Genomic DNA, 20,015 nt, shown 5'->3' on the forward strand with positions numbered 1-20,015 from the left:
AGGAAAAGAACATGATTTTCATACATACACAAAAAGAACACTGGAAATGATTTGTGTGGTGGAACCTGAAAGACATGCATCTGGCAGATGCTGCAGCATCCTTCAGAGCTGCCTACAGTCTACGGGAGGCTGCCACTACCTCTTACAGACTAGCTGTGGCATTATCATTTTACAGATGAAGAATTTAAAAACATGGGGTTTAATTTGATTAAGATTCTGTACAAGGTCAATGGGAGAAGCAGGGAATGAAAACCAGAAGGAACTGTTGGTCTGTATAATACTCATCAGTATACCATGGGGAAAAATTAATTCAAAACAAATGGGCCAGCCTATGTGGAATCTGGAAGAAACTGCTAATATTAAAAAAAAAAACAACGCATAAAAACAAAATGACAATTTTACAATCTCCAAATAATGCAACATCTTCAGCGGGAAGAAAGTCCACTTATTCTGAGGGGAATAGGAACTACCTGGTGTCTGTTCTATGACCATGTGCTGCTGCATGATGGTGGCGCACACCTTTAATCCTAGCACTCAAGAGGCAGAGGCAGGTGGATCTTTGTGAGTTCAAGGCCATCCTGGTATATAAAGTGAGTTCCAGGACAGGAACTCTGTTATAGAGAAACTCTGTCTGGAAAAACCTAAATAAATAAACAACTGGGAAAGAACTCAAGTTCCATTTTTCTCCTTTGGAAAGTTTGTATTGTCACTATCCGGTAAGAAAAGACCTAAAGTTTTGTTTTCTGTCCTCACCCTCCATTTCTTGGCTTATTGAACTGAGTGGCTTAATTGGTAAGTTATTTTGCCATAAAAGCCCCTGGTTCCTTCTGCTTTGTTGGAGACATGTCAGGCTTCTAGTGATCAATGGCTCCTTATTGTTGTCATTGGCTTACTCCTGTGGGGTCTCAGGTGATCAGGATGTGGCTCTCCTTAAAGAAACATTACAATATGTAATTGATCACGGGAATGGATCTATGTGAGGAGAAGAGATGAATGACGATGGTTAAGGAGTTCTAAAATGTTCTCTCGGGGGGGGGACGGTCTTTGGGGTTCTCATCCTATCTGAGTTCAGTATAGTCTTTCTTGATTTTATATTTGCAGAGGTTAACTGTTTAAGGACTACTCAGCAATTATGAAATGTCTCCACAGAAAAAGTTTTACAAGTGGATCTGAAGACACACAGATATGTTCATGAATGTACAGAGAAGACAGCCTAGGAGGAAAAAATCTGGAAACTGGCCTAATGCCCTACAGAATTCTGGAAATCTGAAAAGCTGCTAAGCCAACTTAGTTACTATGCAATACTGCCCATGGTAAAAATGACATTCTCCTCCCCCACCCCCAATAAGGTATTTCGGGATAAGATGAATGACAGCTATCCAACTAGAAGTCACAGCTTTCTCTCTGTGCTAGGTGAATCTACCCACATGTCTGTTGTTGGGGCTATGGAATTCTGCCTGTGGAGACAAGGACTCCACTGTAGCATGGGATCCTAGGTCAGAGATACTCCCAACTGCCTGTGGTGGCCTCATCTGCCAAGTATGTAGCCATTACCTGTAAGATGTGAGGCAAAGGGAACAGCTACCAGACAGCCTCATGGACTGATTGCTGCAGAGTGCTGGAGGCTCTCACCCAGCTTCTACCCTGATGGTCAATGGGAGTTAGGGAGGCAGGGGCCCTAATGCTGTGTATAGCCCCCCCCCCCCCCCCCCGAAGCCTGTTGAGCCTAAAGCTATAGATGGGCTCGAGGGGACCCAGATAGATACTACAAATAGATACCTCTGAGGCTTAGATTAAGACAAACTTCAGGGGAGATTGGGTATATTTACCAAGTACAATGTTGCACACCTGTAATTCCAGAACTTGGGAGACAGAGGCAGACAAATAGATCTCCCTGAGTTTAGGCCACCTGTCTACATAGTAAATTCCATGCCAGCCACAGTAAGGAAATCCTATATCTCCACCTCTACCAACAACAAGACAAACTTCGGCATACCTTCCTCAACCTTTAAGCATGGGCTTAGGATCTATTTGAAGCCTGAAAAGGATCACTGAAACAACATCATCAAAATCTCCATAAAAGGAACTGTCACATCCAACTATTTTAGAGCCTGTCCTCAAGAGAACATACTCCAGAAGGGAATGTGAAAGAACAGGATGTAATTTTAGACAAAGTTCCAAAAGATTACAGGCTGTAACTAAAACTGAAGTTTTAAGGTGTCAAAAGATTATCTTAGCGAGCATAATATAGATTCTGTATATTTTGAATTCCACTGTGCTTTTCGACTTTCTTCCAACTTGATCAAAAAGTTGGAGCCTTGTAATGAGTAAACTTAGTGCATGTACATCAGTCTAAAACCTTATCATTGAACACTGTTACTCATGCAATGAAGACAAGAATACTTTCTAACTCCACAGAAAGAAGGAGTCCAATGTGGTGACAGACTGGGGTAAAGACAGTGCATTCCCACACGTTTATGAAACGTGTCCAAGAGGAGAATCCCAGGTACTTGTATAGCTCTCCTGGCTTACCAGAGGAAGCCATGTTAAAGTCATGTGCCTGGTATGGTGGTTTCAGGCCAGAGCATTTGGTATTAGAAGATGGGAATTAGTGTTACAGACAGAGATGAAGCAATATGAAGTCTAGTGACAGAAATAATATTTGACAAGAACCCAGCAAATAGCACTAATCCTGAGACACAAATGACACTAAAGGAATAAGATGACATGAAGCTGAGCCACACAAAAGAAATCCAAATTTACTGGAGGATTCAGAGCAGACAGTTAACTCAATCCTGAAGCTCCACCTTGAAATGTTAAATGGAAACTACTGCTCCACTCTGACGGGATAAGACCAATATAGAATTAGAAAAAGGTGCTGTAAGGATTGAAAATGTCATGTGATTCTTTTAAATTCCAGATTTTAACACTGTTAGTTTAGAAACAGGATATGAAGATGAGTATAGTGGTGTGTGGTCAAGCAGGGCTACATAGTGAGACTTTATCACACACACAAAAGCCACCAATGAGAGAAAGCAAACAAGGAAAGGAAAAATAGGAAACGAAATCAAAGTGCCTGGCTTACTACTCTGGCTCTGACTCCCCATAACAGGAAGCAAGTAATTCCTGTCACCCAGGAACACACTGGGTGCACAGTGCAGTCGGACAGAAAACAACCAGAGATGCAAAGCACTATACCAGGCCCACATGGGTGAGCACTTACATAATGCCAAGTTGTGGCAGCTGAAAGGCACAGTGGCACCACCAAGGCTTCCCTTCCCACATGCCATGTTTGCCAGTCTCAGACCACTGCCCCTGTTATCTGTTCTCTTTGAAATGCATTCACACATGCATCTCGGGGTCCTCCTTCATGACTAATGTATTTTGTCCTCGGGATAAAGTAATTAAAAACTACAAAACAGAACTCAACATGGAAAAGCAATTTCTGTTCTCAGTTACCATCTCAATCCTGAGGCTGTGTTTAAGAAGGGGCTCCTATGAGCAAAAGTCAGGAATATAATGGTCTGAATGCTGACTTGTAGCTAGCAATTCAAACAGAAGTAAAGGGAATGTTTTCACTATTGTGGATCTAAATGCCGACTTTTACTTTAGAAGTTCATATAGCTTCCTGTATAAACTGAAGACTTACCCTTAATCTTCCTTGACATTTTCACTGGGTATTTAAGAACACCTTCAAATTTAATCTATAAAATATAAATCTGGATTTGAGCTCTGCCATTCTAGAACTCATTCTCCATATGAGTGTTAAAATGACCTTCAGACAGTGACACTGGGTGACTCTGTTGCCTTGTTTCACTGATCCATGGCTTCTTACAATTAAGAATACAGCTCAGTACCCTAAGTGATCACGATGATGCCAACCTCTGCCCTCATCCTGGCCACATGTGCCATTTATCACACACCTTTTGTTCTTGGATCATATCCAACTTAGGCCCACTCCAGGACCTCTGTATCTTCTGTTTTCCTTGACTTATGATGTGCTCAGCTCTAGACACCCATGCTGGTCTTCTTCACAATATTCAGACCTCAGCTTCTGTCTCTTTGAGTCTTGCCTGGCCTTCCTGGTTATAAATGAGCCAACTGCCTAGCTCTTATGCCACAGTATTGGTGTCCTGTTTTATTTATTCTGTGGAACTTCACATTATCACAAAGTGCCTAAGGGATCTGTTTATTGCTAATCCTTTCTAATTCAAGAGAAGCCAGAATGTCACTATCCTATTCTCAGCTATTCACAATAGAGTTGCTAAATACAGGTCTATGAATGAAGAGGCTAATGAACAAGTAAAGCCAGTTTGGTTTTCGTCATTTGAAGACAATGCAATATGTCAATTTGTTTGTATACACATCCTCCTCCACAGAAAGGTTTTTACATATAACAGTTTCTATTCAAATCTCCTTCCTGGCACCAGGCAACCCCTGATCTAAGAGTCTCTATCCTGCCAAGCCCAGGTAAGCTTTCTTTTGTCATATCTTTACAGATGATTCTGCTGTGGAATTTTCTTTAAAATAAAAGCATACCAATAGAGATGTATACTAGTCCCTTTTAAAAATCTTCTGAATCTCCTTCCACTCAACTTGAATTCTATCTGGCCAAAGATCACAAACTTGAGATGGCTTTTCATCAACATGCCATGTACCTTCTGTCCCCACTACTCTTCACTGGTATTCTTCATAAGAGGCAGAAGATTTAATTAAAATGCCACCTACAACACAGCCTTCCTCAAGACAATCAGTTATTATCTTTCCCTGTTTACAGTCTGTCTCTCTCCGTAAGAATTTAAAATATGTAAGAGAAAAGATTTTTGCTCTTGTCCACTATAGTACAGGAAGCTAGAGGACTGAATATACAGATGAGTTTAACTAAATGAAGAATTGGAATAAATTAACCATGGAATAAATGGCACGCACATGTGCACATGTGCACGCAGTTTATATCTTTTGTTTCAAATACAACACCTTCTATTTACTACTCGAGCGCTTTAGTGACATTAATAATATATGTAAAATTCTACTCATTATTAAAGAACTGATGTAGTAACTCATAACCAGAAAGCTAATGAGCTGCAAGGTTCACTTTAAAATCAAGCTGTTTTGTGTATTTAGTATGTGTACAACAATGTTCCTTTTTATTGTAAATGATAATTTGGGACATGAAGGTAAACTTCAGAAGCCAACTTCATGACTTGAATTGATATGGTTACTTCCGGAACAGAACCTTTTGAGAATACTGAACTATATAATGCACACTAGAAGCTTCTCCTTAACCAATCTCTTAAAGATGACTAGTATGGCAGCTGAATAACAGAATTTCAAAGATGGCTTGTTTTTATCTGGGTTACCTTGAGTCTTCAAAATCAAGCAATAATTCTATTAAAAAATGTTTCCTTCCATTTTATATTGTTAAGAGAAGGCAAAAGCCATGGCACTGTCAAAGACATTGGTTTATTCATGTGATTCAAACTGGACTAAATTTTCTGACTAAAGAATGTTTCTAGTACGCACTTGGGTTTTATAGACAGTGGTGGGAAAGTACTTAGTGAAAGTATACAAGGTGGACAGTCATTGTTGACTGGTTTGTAGTCATCCCAACCCTAAATTTCTACAGAGCTGAACTTCCATACAGCTTCTGCTGCTGAAGTAAAATCACTGTGAACACCTGGGAATGCAGTTTGGACTAGCAACATTTTTCTTCACTTAAACTTATTTTAAAATCCAGCATTTGTCCAAAAGAGACTATTAATGTATCAATACACTCTGGGTATCCAATCTATGCAATACTTTCTTGCTTCTAGATAATTTCATGTTACTATTTATCCTTCTCTTCATTATGTGATGGCAAACTAAATCTCATGGCTTGATTTCTCAGTAAGTAGAGGTCTAAACAGGAACGGAGTGTTTAAGAGAAAAAGTAGTAAATCCATCCTAACATCCTAACAAATGTATCACTATTTCATTTTAGTAGTTTGTTTTGTTTTGTTGTTTTTGGAGATGAGTTTCTCTATGTAGTAGCCCTGGCTGTCCTGGAACTTACTTTGTGGACAAAGATGGCCTCAAATTCACAGAGATTCACCTGCCTCTGCCTTCAGAGTGCTGGGATTAAAGGCATGTGCCACCATGCCTGGCTCGTTTTAGTAGATCTTATTGTTCAAAAGTTATAAATTGATTAAAACATCTCAAATTAACCATAAGTTTATGTAAAGGATGGACTTCAGTTACTGTACTATTTTCAAAATTTATGTTCAGAAAACCTTTCAGTTTTGTACAGCAGAAATGGAATAAGGACAAAATGAAGTTGGCAAGTTTGACAGATGAGGAACTGAAATAAAAGTTGGTGATAGGATCTAGTGTTGGGAGAGTGAGAGAGGGAGGAAGCTGCTAATGCAATCAACTCATGTCTTTTATAAACTGAGTGCTTGTAATTGGAAATAATGATTTCACAACTCACCTCCGCATACTTTAGCTTCAATGTTTTATGCATTTCTCGAAAACGACTGTAACGCCTGAATACAGTCCATGTCTCATCTAGGACAGAAATCTATTAGCAAGGAAGCAAAAACAAGTTAGCATTAATTACAAGAAAAAAGTAACTAAACTTTTAAAAACATAATTTAAAAATTAAATTAAAAGTGATTAGCATGTAAAATATCTCCACAATTGAAAATATTAATCTAGCTGCATAAATATAATTTATAAATAGTAACTGTGTCCTAGTAAACATGCATCTTCTGCTCCCAAGTCTCCTTATATGTCTTATTATAAGTGGCACCTATGTAAAGCTAGGGGCAGAAGACCACCTCTTAAAGGGTCACAAGAATGTTCCTTAATGTACTGATGAGATGGCTCAGAGGTAAAGGAACCTGCCCCCAAGTCTGAAGACCTGAGTTCTATCCCCAGGACTCACACAATAAAAGAAGAGATCTGACTCCTGAAAGTTGTCTTTTGACCTCTAAATGCATGTCATGGAACACACACACACACACACACACACACACACACACACACACACACACCCCTAAGAGAAATTATAAATAAAAAAATTACCAGAATAAAAAAAATGTCCCTTAATTCTCCATCTGCCTGGTAGAATCCCAGATGGGTACCCTTTTGGGTACAGCAATGTGTTCCATGTCAAATGTCTAGTGTGGGTCACCAGAGGTCACCACAAGTAGACAGGAAGAAAAGACCAGAGGAGGATCAGAGATAAAAGGAGGAATAGAAGAAGAAAACAGGACAAAGAGTATTAAGGAAAATATTTCATTGCGTTTGTGATCACTACACCTCAAATATACAACAGTGGGTTTTGCATTTCTCCAGGTTTACTTGGCTTCCTAGGGTAACGCAAGCACCTACAATCACACTGGAGCACCACCATGAACCTTGCTTCTCTGCTTCTCAGCTCTACTTGTCACTGTTCTGAGCTCCAGACCATAAACCCAGCATAGAGACAACTTTCTCTGGAAGTTACATAGGCATCTCCAACTTGACACTGGAGCACACCCAACTCACCCAGCCAACTGGAGGTACAGCAGCCATCCTCAGCTGTCCTCGTCTTAACACCCCCACATCTGAACAAGGTATTGGGTCTTGCCAGCACTTTACTTTGCTCCTAGAAAACGACCTGATTCTGTACCTGTCACCTGCTCCCTGCATGAGTGTGCTAAATCTTCACCTTCACATTAGGGGCATTGGCAAATGAGCCTTTCTGGGTTGGAGTGTGTGTGGGGGGGAGCTATACAACAATGCTTATTTTTATTACTATGCCTCTCTATTTGTTTTTCATTAACATTTTAATAATGGCAGCTTTCTTCTCTTGAGTTTCTTTGAAAACACGTATCCATAAGAAACAAGGAATTGTTACATAAGTGGCAAGGCAGGTGCTCTGCAGCTGCAGCTGAGGCCAGTGCGCTAGGCACACGAGCTGGGGACCACTGCTCCTGGCAGCCAGGCTGCTGGTTTTCCTCTTCAGACCCCTCCTCACCAGACCTTGCAGCGTCAGAGCTGAGGTACAGAGGGCAAGGCTGACACAAGCAGTAGGTCACAACAGGGTAAAACATGGCCTTAGGAAGACAGAACCAGGCATGAAGAGAGAGCTAGAGCCGGGAGGAGCCTTTCAGCTTCCCACAGGGCTGCTGGTGCATGATGCCAGGAAAGTCAGAGCACTCCTACAACTACACACTGTGTGAGTGGGAAGATATGTCTCAGAGGCGAGGGGAGGTGCTATTTTGTCGGGATGAGAAAGACACTGAAGGAAGCTTAAGTTTTGCCCATAATTTAGAGTCCAATGCCTCCCTCACAGAAAACCATTCACTGGACCGCTTGGACCCATGGTGGAGCTCCTGTAGAATCTCTCAGGACTTTAGAATACAGTAGCAACAGCTGTCACCTCTGTTCTGCCTGAATGGGACTCCTCCTGCAGAATCACAGTCTGTGCAAGTAGAAGTCACCAGAAGAACACACTACTAACACTCTTGGTGGGCTCTGCTCCTCTGCACCATGTGCCCTGAGCCTCATCTGTTCCAACCCTAGGCAGAAGACACATCGGAGCTCCAGTTCAAACCAACTCTCTAGAGCAGCAAGCTGCAGCAAGCTGCTTCCCGAGAAACACGTCCACCTCCTCTCTAACACACCAATGTATTTCCTCTGCTACCTTATCCCCACAATCATCTAGACAGATTATGCATCACTCTGCCATCCTAAACTCCCTCTTTACCTCCCTTTCCTTTCCAGCTGGCCTTCCACGCTGTCCCTCCACTTAAGCAAACTTCCTTTCAAAGGTTTACTTATGATATCAACTTATTTCTTCTTGTTTTCTCCTGAATCCACACTAAAATAGCACTCCACCAAGGTCATCACCATCTCCATGTTGCTAAAGCCAGGGGTTAATTCTTGATCATGTTCTCACTTCACCTCTGAGAAGGACACTAGAAGAGCTGACTCAGTCCTCCTGGTCACATCTTCCCTTGGCTTCCAGGCTGCTACTCTTTTATCATTATACTTTTCTTTGCTTGGATTTCTCATTCCCTGACCTCTAAACGTCAAATGCACTAGGGTTTCATCCTGGACATGTTTTATTTTCTAACTGTTCTCTCTCCTTTAGTGATCTCATTGCTCAAATTTACATGCTGGGACTCCCTGGATGTGCATTTCCCTCTGTTAAACCTAGAGTCACATTATCCTACTGCTTACGTGGACATCCACAATGCACCTCAAACTGAACAAGGTACATTTCCTAAAATTCATCATACTCAACCCTCATCCTCTCACCCATTTCAGTCACTGTCATTCCACTCATTCAATCACAAACCATGGTGTTATCTTTAATGTCCCTTTTTCTTGCACCTTGCATGCAGTCAATCAACAAAACCTTTAAGTTTTCAGAGTACAAATCTGGCCTTTTCTCACCAGTTCTACCATCTCTGGTTATTTTCAACAGATTTTAATGTTGTTCCTTTGATTGTTCTTGCATCCCTTTCTTATTGTTCCCTTCATTCTTTTGCCAAGGGGTCTTGCTAAACACTGTCAGTTGAGGCCATTTCTTTGCTCGAATAGAACATGGCCCAAGACATCCCACTCCAAGTGCATTCTTTACCTGACTTACAAGGGTCTCTATGCTGTCTTCTCCTTGGCTTCGTCTAAAACCTCTGAGACTCCAGGCCTACACAAAACATTTTAGCTGTATACACTGCAGGTGTGGCCTCGAGACTCTGTGTTTTGTTCTTTGAATTAGCAATATCTGAGTACCAAGCAAAGATGGTATATATTTATCTTGGTTTTGGTTTTCCATCCCCCCTTGAATATGGGTTCCAGAAAAGCTTTTTTTTTTTTTTTTAAACTCTATTGGTTACAGTCCTTTAGAAGAGAATGTAACACACAGGAAGCATCCTAAAGAACAGCTAGAAGATCAAGCCCTAAGATAGCCTTGTCTTTAATAGCCTCCAGTTTTTAGTGACTTTAAAACAGAATTTATATTTTTAAAATTTCTCCACGGAGAAAAGGCCTTAAAAAAGATCAAACAAAATTAGGGTGAGACAAACTGGACTCTGATTCTAGGGTACTTTGCCTTATACTTTCTTCCTCTGTGGCTTTTAGAACTTGCTAACATCTAAACACTGCCTAAAGTTTCTAGTGAGAGAAAGAGCACATCAGACCCACAGCATAACTGTGGGTACCACTCTTCTTTCTCACAGCATCCCTGGGATAGTGCCGTCCTAAAGGATTCCAACTCCTCTAACTGCATACTGTAAATACTAAGACAGCTACAGTGCCACTGGGCATAAATAGGACAATGAGATGGAAGAGGAAACTATTAAGTCCCTTCCCAAGGTTGCACCCCAAAGCATTCAATTAAATCTTCTTCTGTTTTCTTGGTGTTAGTCCTGGGTGCTTATGACGGAAGTAGTGTGTTGTGGAATATTAAGATATGTTATATTTGTTTATGCTGTGGAACATTTATTTAATGATGTAAAGTTGTGTTACTTTTTTATGTTGCATTTGTTTAACTCTGTGCCTGTCTAAAACACTTGATTGGTCTAATAAAGCACTCAATGGTCAATAGCAAGGCAGGAGAAAGCATGGGTTGTGCTAGCAGGCAGAGAGAATAAATAGAAGGAGAAAAGGAGAAAGAGAACAAGGAGAGGATACTAGGGGCCAGCCACCCAGCCACCCATAGAATAAGAGTAAAAGTAAGATTACAGAAGAAAAGGAAAAAGCCCGGAGGCTAAAGGTCGATGGGATAATTTAAGAAAACCTGGCAAGAAATAAACCAAGTTAAGGCCAGGCATTTATAAGTAAGGATAAGCCTCCATGTATTTATTTGGGAGTTGGGTGGCAGGCCCCCCAAAAGAGTAAAAAGAGCAAAAAACAACCATCTACAGTAGTGTGCTTTTATGGTGTGCATGTGTAAAGAAAAGAGTAAACCAGTGAGGTGAGGGCCATGCTTATCTACATCTTCATATTCATACTGGGCTTAATGAGGTCATGATGGTTCCAGAGAGATCTCTGTCTATGTGCTTGTTACCCGGTGACTCCAGGATCCCTCTCAGAGCAGAAATGTTATTAGAACTCAGATGCTGCAATAGTAGAGAGCTTGCCCAACATGCACAGTACCATTGCTTTAGTCCCTCACACTGAACAGTAACAGAGAGGGAAGGGTTGCACAGTAAAGAACATTATTGGCACATTTTGAGCAATGACTAATTTTTTTGCCCGATATCTAAGGATTTTAATAACCTGACATACATGTGTCAATGATTGTTGCCCTCTATACTTAAGTTCGTTATCTTGAGCAGTATGAACTGGCCAGAAGCACAAGCCTCACTTAGAAACTTGTTAGAAATGTATATCGAGATGTTTCACCCACACCTCTGCTCAGAACACAGCCACTGGGCTTCAACATCACTGCCCACAGGAGTCTGATATAGGTAGTTATGCACCATCTCCCTTCCAGCACCCAAACCCTCAGCCAGGATCCAGAGCCTCTTTTAGTTACCTCTATGGTACACATCTACCAGCAGCTCCCAGTGCTGAACAATCTTACTGCACAGAGAACTTGTCAACATAAAATATGACATATTTATGAGGATCTTGTGAATAGCCTCATGAGTCATACATGCCTTTCCCTAATAGGAGGATTCTTCTGAGTTTCAAGGTGGGGTTTCCACTAAAACTACTCCCTCCATGGCATCCTCTCACTCTTCCTCCCCAGAGGAATCACTTAATCTCCCCTCTGGTTTTTTAACATTTAGTTCCCATCATGGTCAAAGCACACGTCACAGATACTAATTACATAATTAATGTCATAGAGACCAATTTATGCCAATTAATTATATAACTCTCTATCCTACAAAGTTTTAAGTCTTCTAAGGAAGTAAGACATCTGCCTTTAGAAGTATCTAGGGTAAGACACAGACTCTCATTGCAAGAAACATATACAGGGCATCTACAATTCACATGAAATTATTTTGCTTTTCAAACCAGGCGAGAACCCAGGCCTTGCAGATCGGTTAGAAGGCAGAACAGGGACCTTTGGAGCACTGCCTGTGGTGGCCCTGCTCTGGTGACTTGAGGTGTATCTTACTCAGAGATTTCTTTGGAGTAATCACAATAGCAGGCCTTTTAATTTCTAACTGCACTGAGACAATGGCACATCCTCTGTAGATTTCAGACACACGTTGATAGGGAGGCATATAGAGGTTTTCAAATTCTTCACCCTGAGACTTTTATCTGAACATAGGTTATAGACAAGGACAGGAAAGGGTCAAGCTTCCTATCTCATATATTTATGACTTGCTTTGTCTAGCAATATGTAAAGAAGGTGGAGACGATGATGATGTGGAATGACACTCATTAGCAATTGCCTCAGAAAGGAAGAAGGCCTTGTGTAACATTGTGTATCATCTTTGCATGAACATGGTCAAAGCCTTTCCCTCTGATGGAAAGACACTATGCAGAGGGCTGGAGGCTATCTCATGTGAAGTTGGGAAACAGACACAGAGAAATGCAGAATACAAATTGAAGCCCCAGCTTGCTCTAAATTAAAACTGGGTACAGGACAGGATTTTGATCATGAGGGAAGGGACAGCAGATCAGCAAAACAGATTAAGTTAGACTTAAGCAGTCAGCCAATTATTTCCTTTAGCGTTGAGAAGGCAAGGCATCATTGCTGCACACTTCTGAGGAGCAAATTGATTACTTCTCTCTTGCTGAATGGTTCTGCTGACACAAATCCGTCTTTCCTGGGCCGTAAAATGATCAAGTGCATCTTAAACACCATAAACATGTCCATGAGATGGACTGCATTTACTTATAAACAATTCTCAACTGAGTGCTTCCCACAAGTTTACCTTATATACATATTTTGCTGGGTTAGGGATTGCTGATTTTAAGATATGTCATCAGTAACACTTGCTGGTGTAAAACCATCTGTGTGAGGAGCAGCATCAACAGTTTGTCATCCAAAGAAAAAGACTCTAACTAGCTCCCACTTAAATAAGTTACTTAAAGTGATCTTTAATATACACATCAAACATAACACTTAAACATGCTTGTGGAGACTTTAAATACATTCCCAATATGTGGATGTGTATAATAGGAAACACTAATGCATGGGGCTTCATTAACATGTCACACCACAGAACATGAGGCCAATAAGCACTTAGCTTCTGGTCAAGATAGCCCATGCAGTATGGAAAGAAGTCACTGATTCTTATTTATATTTATTTTTTATATCATTCTTTTTATATTACTACTTCTGTTGGTGTGAGATAATACATAATAATTAATGAATAGTATACTTTATGAAAAATAAAAAGTCATATGGGCTATGCCTGCTTAGCAATTTTTTTCTATTGGGTACTTGTGATTACAAATATTCATATGTGCTGAGGATGTTGCTCAGTGGTAGATCATATACATAGCATGTGCAAGGCCCTGGGTTCCATTCCCAGAACAACAACAAAAATTTAGGTGGTGCTATTAACTATTTTAAGCTGAAGCCAGAAAATGATAAATTCATGAAGGTCTCACTATTCCCAAGACGACAGAATCTAATTCACTAATTAGACTCAATGTCTTATGTAAAACATGAAATATATTCTGAAGGTATGGATCTGTGGAGAAATACACATCAGTGCATTAGCTTTAATTAAAATCTCTTCAGACAACTGCTGCGAAAAGAACTAGCCAAGAGTGTTAACTGAAGCCAACATCCCATTAAGCACAGAAATATCCTGTATTGAACACAATGGCTCTCCCATTCCTCTTCATTCCTATCTACCTCCAGCATCACCAAATCTGTCAGCAAGGACCAAAAGACCAATGTGTACTGATTTCCACTGGGGACAAATGGCCCTAAGTTGCTGAATCTGCTGGCCATCTCCACTGCAGCCTCCTGCTGGTCTCTTCTTTACAGAACCACTCATCCTGGAGGCCAGGGCTGGACTTGCGTCAGTTTTCCTGACCCCAGAGACCAGCACCTCAACAATTCTGGATACCTTAGCCTAATAGTGGGGCCCATCAGAATAACTCTCCACATCAGGAAGCCCATGGTGTTTCTTTTCTCTGCTTGGCACTATCACTCTACTTTGGAAATTTTTTCCAATTACATTTTCCATGATGAGCATTTCAAATATGCTGGCTTTTCCATCCCCACAATCACATTTTTATGATCATCTAGAATGATTGGAGTCACTCAAGAACAATTCCCACAGCATCCTTCCGGGGTCTTTCAAAATGATACTGCTGATATTCAGTTCCAAGCCTTTCAAAACCCTTCTGCCTTCTGTATTTGCCATTCTCACAGTTGAGTCCCTCTCTAAGGTGAACCTCAAACTCTACTCTATTCTATTATCAATATATCACTTGTGCTTCTCTGAGACCAGTGTTCCTACTGCCCAGAACACCTTTCCTCTCCCTCCATCATCAAATCCCTCTCAAAGGAACAACACTGTGAGTCCACCCAAACTCCCTTCAATGGCCTTTTATTTCTGTCATTCTATTTCTACGCATGTTTTTTACCCCCACACTCAGGTGCTGCTGTATGAATCCTTTTCATCTTTTCTGCACATCTGTTTCTTAATGTATCCAGAAGGGTGTGTGTGTGTGTTTGTGCATATTACAAAAACCACATAGATATTTGTTAACTAATAAATTGATAACGGGGACAATTGTTTCTCCACTCAATGCACAGAGGTTCTTTCCAATAAATTACATTTTGACTATATTTCCTAGTTCTTTCCCTCTCTGAAGGCAGTAGAGTGACCTGCTTCTTTGTCCTTTTCTGACTTATCGACAAATCAACTCTGTAGAGATTTTGGTAAGGAGACATTGGGGGAGATAAGGAGGAGGCCAAAGAATTATAAAATAAAGTGAAAAAAAATGTCATTTATCACATTGCATTTGGAGAGAAGGCTGCACTGATTTAGGAAGGACACATAAATAAATGACTTGGAGACTGGGATAAGAGCAGTTGGGAATGAGGCTCCTAAATGACACAGGAAGAATTCAAAGGTAATCTCTAAATGGCCTTTAAAGGGTGGATTTAGTTAATTTCAGAGTCCTTGCCCATAAGTATCAAAGCCAAACCAGTGGGCAGGGGTTGTATTCCTTGGCTTGGTGAAGGGCAGCAGTTATTGCTGGAAGGAAGACCTAGGAAGCGGTGGAAAGGCTGTGCTGTGCTAAAAACACTATCTGGTGGAGTTTTAACATCCTTCCCTTGGCATGCAATGCAGCACTTCTCTGCCTTCCCCGTGGACACTCAGGGTTGTTCACTTATTTCTCTTTCTAGTAAGCCTAAAGAGGAGATGGTCTCTATAGTCCAGTAGATATATATACAAGAGAGACAGTGTCAGCAGGCATGCAGGAGCCCTGGAGGCAAGCAGCAAGCTGCCTTGTGTCTCATTTCAGACTGCTTAAAGGAAGGCCTGAACTGAGCAGGAATAGCTTTCCCATAGCAATGTGTCCTATAAGCGGGCAGTTGCTAAAATCTCATATCAAGACTCCTGAATGAAGAGGCCAGGCCTTAGCAGAAGGGGCCTGATCCCAAGACAGTGTACTGTGTGAACAAAGAGGAGGCTAACTGCAATCCTGGTGCTGAAAACATGGATGGGAAGCACATGGGCTTGGAGATTGGTGATTCCTGGATCAGAGTCCCAGGCAAACCTTCTGCCTTTCGTATTCTCCAGGATAAGGAAGGAGAACCTTCTACACAGATGTACTGTGAACAAGTGGAGAACTTGCCTCAGAGACTTGAGTTTGGTTTGAATCTGTGGTACCGTGAAAATGACTCAAGGGCTGTGTGCTAAATTAACACCAAATTCTAGACAGCTATGAAGTGGTCTAAAGTAAATGGGACTTTCTAGCTGGCACAAACTCAGCCTTTATGAATAACCAGAAATAATTGCTTTATGGTTCATATGGTTCATGGTTTATGTAGCATCTTCAAAGTAGGAGATAATACTGCTTGTTTTAGTATACTTACCTTATATGGTGGGTTGAAAATAAATTTGATAGAATATATAGAGGCCCTGGGATTCAAACCCAGGATCATTCCATGAAGGTGAGGAATGGGGGAATTACTCTACTTTAAAAGTATGGCAAATGCCAAAGGTCACAGACTATGTATTATTTCCTTTAAGTTAGCTAGACACTGAGAGGCAAAGTGAAGAACAAGATGTCAGCCATCATTGGAGAATGGAAAATGAAAGGCTATGGATGAGCACCAACTTGATCCCAATTTTAGCCTAATGTCTTAACTAGTTGTAGCTAGAGTTTCCCTGCCTGACCCACAGTCAGGGCAAATCTCTCTCACCTGCCAGTCCCAGGGCCACTCAGACCCGACCAAGTAAACAGAGACTTATATTGGTTACAAACTGTATGGCCATGGCAGGCTTCTTGGCAACTGTTCTTACAGCTTAAATTAATTCATTTCTATAAATCTATACCTTGCCACGTGGCTTGTGGCTTACCAGCATCTTCACATGCTGTTTGTCATCGTGGCGGCTGGCAGTGTCTCTCTGACTCAGCCTTCCACTTCCCAGCTTTATTTTCCTCCTTGTCCCACCTATACTTCCTGCCTGGCCACTGGCCAATCAGTGATTTATTTACCAACCAATCAGCAACACACTTGACATACAGACCATCCCACAGCAACTAGTTGTATGTCAGCAGAATTCTTTCAGGCCTCAACTTTTTCAGATGTTAACATGGACTCATGAGAAACTCACAGATGGAGAATAACGTGAGGTCAAAAACACAATGATTAGGCCTCATATACAGCTGCTCCTCAATCAATGAGATGTTTTCATCAAGCCCCTCCCCTCAAGGTTTAGGATTATATATTGAAGAAGCAGATAGATTGTAGAGCTGGAGGGGATGGACGACTATAAGGAAGCAGTGTCCAGATACAATAGGATTGATGCATGTATGAACTCAAAGAGATTGTGGCAGAATGCATAAGACCAGCACAGACACAAGCTAGATGGGGTTCCAGCACTGAGAGGGAAGGTGGACACAGGGTCTCACCCTAACCAAGAAGCTATTTGCAATTGATCCCTGTGGGTAAAGGGAAAATCTGTTTCAATGGAGCATCACTGAGTATATCAACCACACTGTAGGTAGGCCCCATGCCCAGGAATAGTTTTTTCTGTGGATTTTCTGTTTCATTTTGCTTTGTTTGTTTTTTTTTTTTTTTAGTCTTTTGTTTGATTTTTTTTTTCAAGTTTGCTTTGAAAGAGAGAAAGAACTTAAAGTTGGATGGGTAAGGAATTATGGGAGAACTTAGGAAGAGTTGGGGGTAGGGGGGGAGTCAGGACCGAAAGGGATTGCATGAAACAATTTTTAAATTAAAAAATTTTACAAAGTCTGCTCCTAAAGAAATCCTTCTCTGCTGCACTGCTGAAAGGTGAGGGTTTCCATGAGCAACGGCTGCAAGCCATTTGACTTACGTAACAAACGTTTTAGGAAGAGAGAAAATCCTTAAAGCTGTAAGATTAAGAAACATGGAAATGAACATATTCTTAAAACAAACACTTGGGTGAGGCTGAAATTCAAGACAGGTCCCTGAGGATGTGGCCACCGTCGCTCCCATTCCTGAGACTCAGTCTCACTTCTTTCTAGTCATTCCTTGAATTTTTACTTTGTGGGAACAAACACAGGGGTCCTTGTGGAGGCAACAAAAGATCAGCTGGCTTGTAAAGAAACCTGGGAAGGGAAAACCAAGGTTTTTGTTGTTTGTTTACTTCCTTGTTCTTGTTCTCTCTCTCTCTCTCTCTCTCTCTCTCTCTCTCTCTCTCTCTCTCTCTCTCTCTCTCTCTCTCTCTCTTTCTGTCTCTCTGTCTCTCTCTCTCCCCAATATAAGACAAAATTCCTAAATACTTGAGATGATATTTCAGAAAACAAGGTTATAGGGTAAATGTGATTCTTCAGGATCTGCTGTATCTCCCTTGCTGCTATTCACGCTGTAAAGCAGCACCCACGCTGGATCTTGGCTCTAGATGGCTAGAGCATGTGCATCGTTCCATTTGTCTCAGCTCTGCTAATCCACATGCAGGGAGATCATCTATCACATAACTAATAAGCACAGGCCCAGATGCCAACACACCACTCTTTCTGAACATTTATATTCTATCAAGTTGGGAGCAAGTACTTCTAAAAGATGTATGTGTGTGTGGTTTTTCTAATAGCCTGGAATGGCTCTCATTTTTGTTCTGCCAAGTAGAGAGAGAGGTTTCTCTGACTGTAAATGTAATTACTGCAACTCCTAAACTGCAAATTTCCTGGGCGAAATTTCAGGATTCTTGTCAGGTCTGCCCACCACTAAACCCTCCAGCTTTGTCAGAGTTTTAACAGGAACTCCACTTTACAAAGCATGCAAGACCTGGCCAGAATACAAGACAAAAAGTTTAAATGTGTGTGAATGTGTGTACATGTGTGTACATTCTGTAAGGAGGCAAGGACTGGGAAACAGTTATTATGTCTAAGACAATACTAAAATATGTCCTCAACTTTTAAAAAGGACAGGAATTCTTGACACTTAGAAGGTACATTAAAACAAGAAAGGGAGTGAGTACAGTTTCCTAGATTTAGATATCAGAAGGATGTAGACCTCGGCCTGCTTACCAGCTGTATGGCCTTAGGCAAGTCACTCATGATTTCTTACTTTTCGGAATACAACAAATATCCTCATTTTGGAACATTCTCTGTATTTGTAGAAATGTCTGGCAAAAGGCCTGGGGGCACAGAAGGTTCTTGGATAGATGTTAGCTTTTTTTTTTTTTTTCTTTTTTTTTGTGAGGTGCTTCAAAGTCAAAGGCATCCAGAGAAGCAAGCTGGGGAAGGCCTCAGGGGTGAATGGCAGCAGAGAAACAGAATCAACCTCATTAGGTGAGAACACTTGGCCATGTGGATGGATGATGTTCACAAGAAGGGTTAAGCACATTGATGGAACAAGCTGGATGCTCAGGGGATATATAAGGATCTCCTATAATACAAGGGGGGTTCAGGCATCTTAAGCCGCATGATTCAAGAGCAGTACTGCCACTGATGGTCTACAGAGTTGTGCTGGGCAATTTTCTAGATGTCATGCTCTCTCCCTGCCATTGCTTCTTCTTGCTGCTTCTCATCTCCTTCCAAACCATCAATAGGAAGACAGAACAAAATGAGGCAGGATTTTAGGGCAACAGAAGGAGGAGACTGCTTCCCTGAGGTTAAAAAAAAAAAAATCAGCTTTCACTTTGGGCATTGTGTATTCGAGGTACTTGTGTTGCTGTGGTGTGAAAGCAAAAAAGAGAACTGGTTCAAAGGGCTAACCTGGATCTATGTGAGGATGGACAGGGCCTGTGTGCTGCTGAACAGAACAGTCAGAGGTTAACCAACTCAGTAAGCTCCCCAGAGGAGATAAGAGAACAGGGACTTCTATTAGCAGCGGGCTGGAGACTGCCTTGGTCCTGGGATCACATGGGAAGGGTAGGCCATGAGCCTAGGCATGTGTTTTTATGTGAACAAATGCCTAAATAAAATGAAGCTGACCTAGGTGCTGCAGACTGCCCAGTGCCAGGTCACTTGTGTGCCCATGTACCAGAGGGCAGAACTGCTGAAGTGTGAGATACTGCATCTTTGATCTCAACTCAAGAGGCTCCATTCTTGCACACTCTCCCTGAATGATTATGAGCAAGGCAGCTGCACTGTGACCCCTGTGTACAACAGAGTCGGAGGAACCATGGGGTGCTATTCACAAAGGGCACTCAAGATTCTAACTTGAAAAATACAACAGCACAAAGGGTTTTTAAGTCATGCCTGGAGTTCCAAGCTTCACAATATGTCACTTGCTGAGTTATCCCTACTAGATGACTATTACCAGGCAGGCAAAATGTGAGGCCTGGAGACTCAGGTTTGTCTAAGATTAGCAAGTTCCAGTCAGCTGAAACCTCCAGGAGGCCTGCAACAGATGGGACAGTGACATTTGGAAAAAAAACTGACCAAGTCATGGCATGGTAGCA

At 41.4% G+C, this 20,015-nt stretch overlaps 1 protein-coding gene across 3 annotated transcripts in view; it reads right to left on the minus strand.

Moving 5' to 3' along the window:
* The window catches only part of Kif16b (kinesin family member 16B), a 279,659-nt gene that overhangs the window by 54,817 nt on the left and 204,827 nt on the right, over nucleotides 1–20,015 (minus strand). For all 3 annotated transcript variants that reach the window (XM_052723316.1, XM_052723317.1, XM_052723315.1), the window contains one exon: nucleotides 6,467–6,556. In XM_052723316.1, coding sequence (XP_052579276.1) covers nucleotides 6,467–6,556 — 90 coding nt within the window. The remainder of the gene's footprint in view (nucleotides 1–6,466; nucleotides 6,557–20,015) is intronic.

The sequence above is a fragment of the Peromyscus californicus genome, unplaced genomic scaffold, assembly GCF_007827085.1.
Source record: "Peromyscus californicus insignis strain IS unplaced genomic scaffold, ASM782708v3 Scaffold_7__1_contigs__length_154581171, whole genome shotgun sequence".
In the NCBI taxonomy this organism is placed as follows: domain Eukaryota; kingdom Metazoa; phylum Chordata; class Mammalia; order Rodentia; family Cricetidae; genus Peromyscus; species Peromyscus californicus.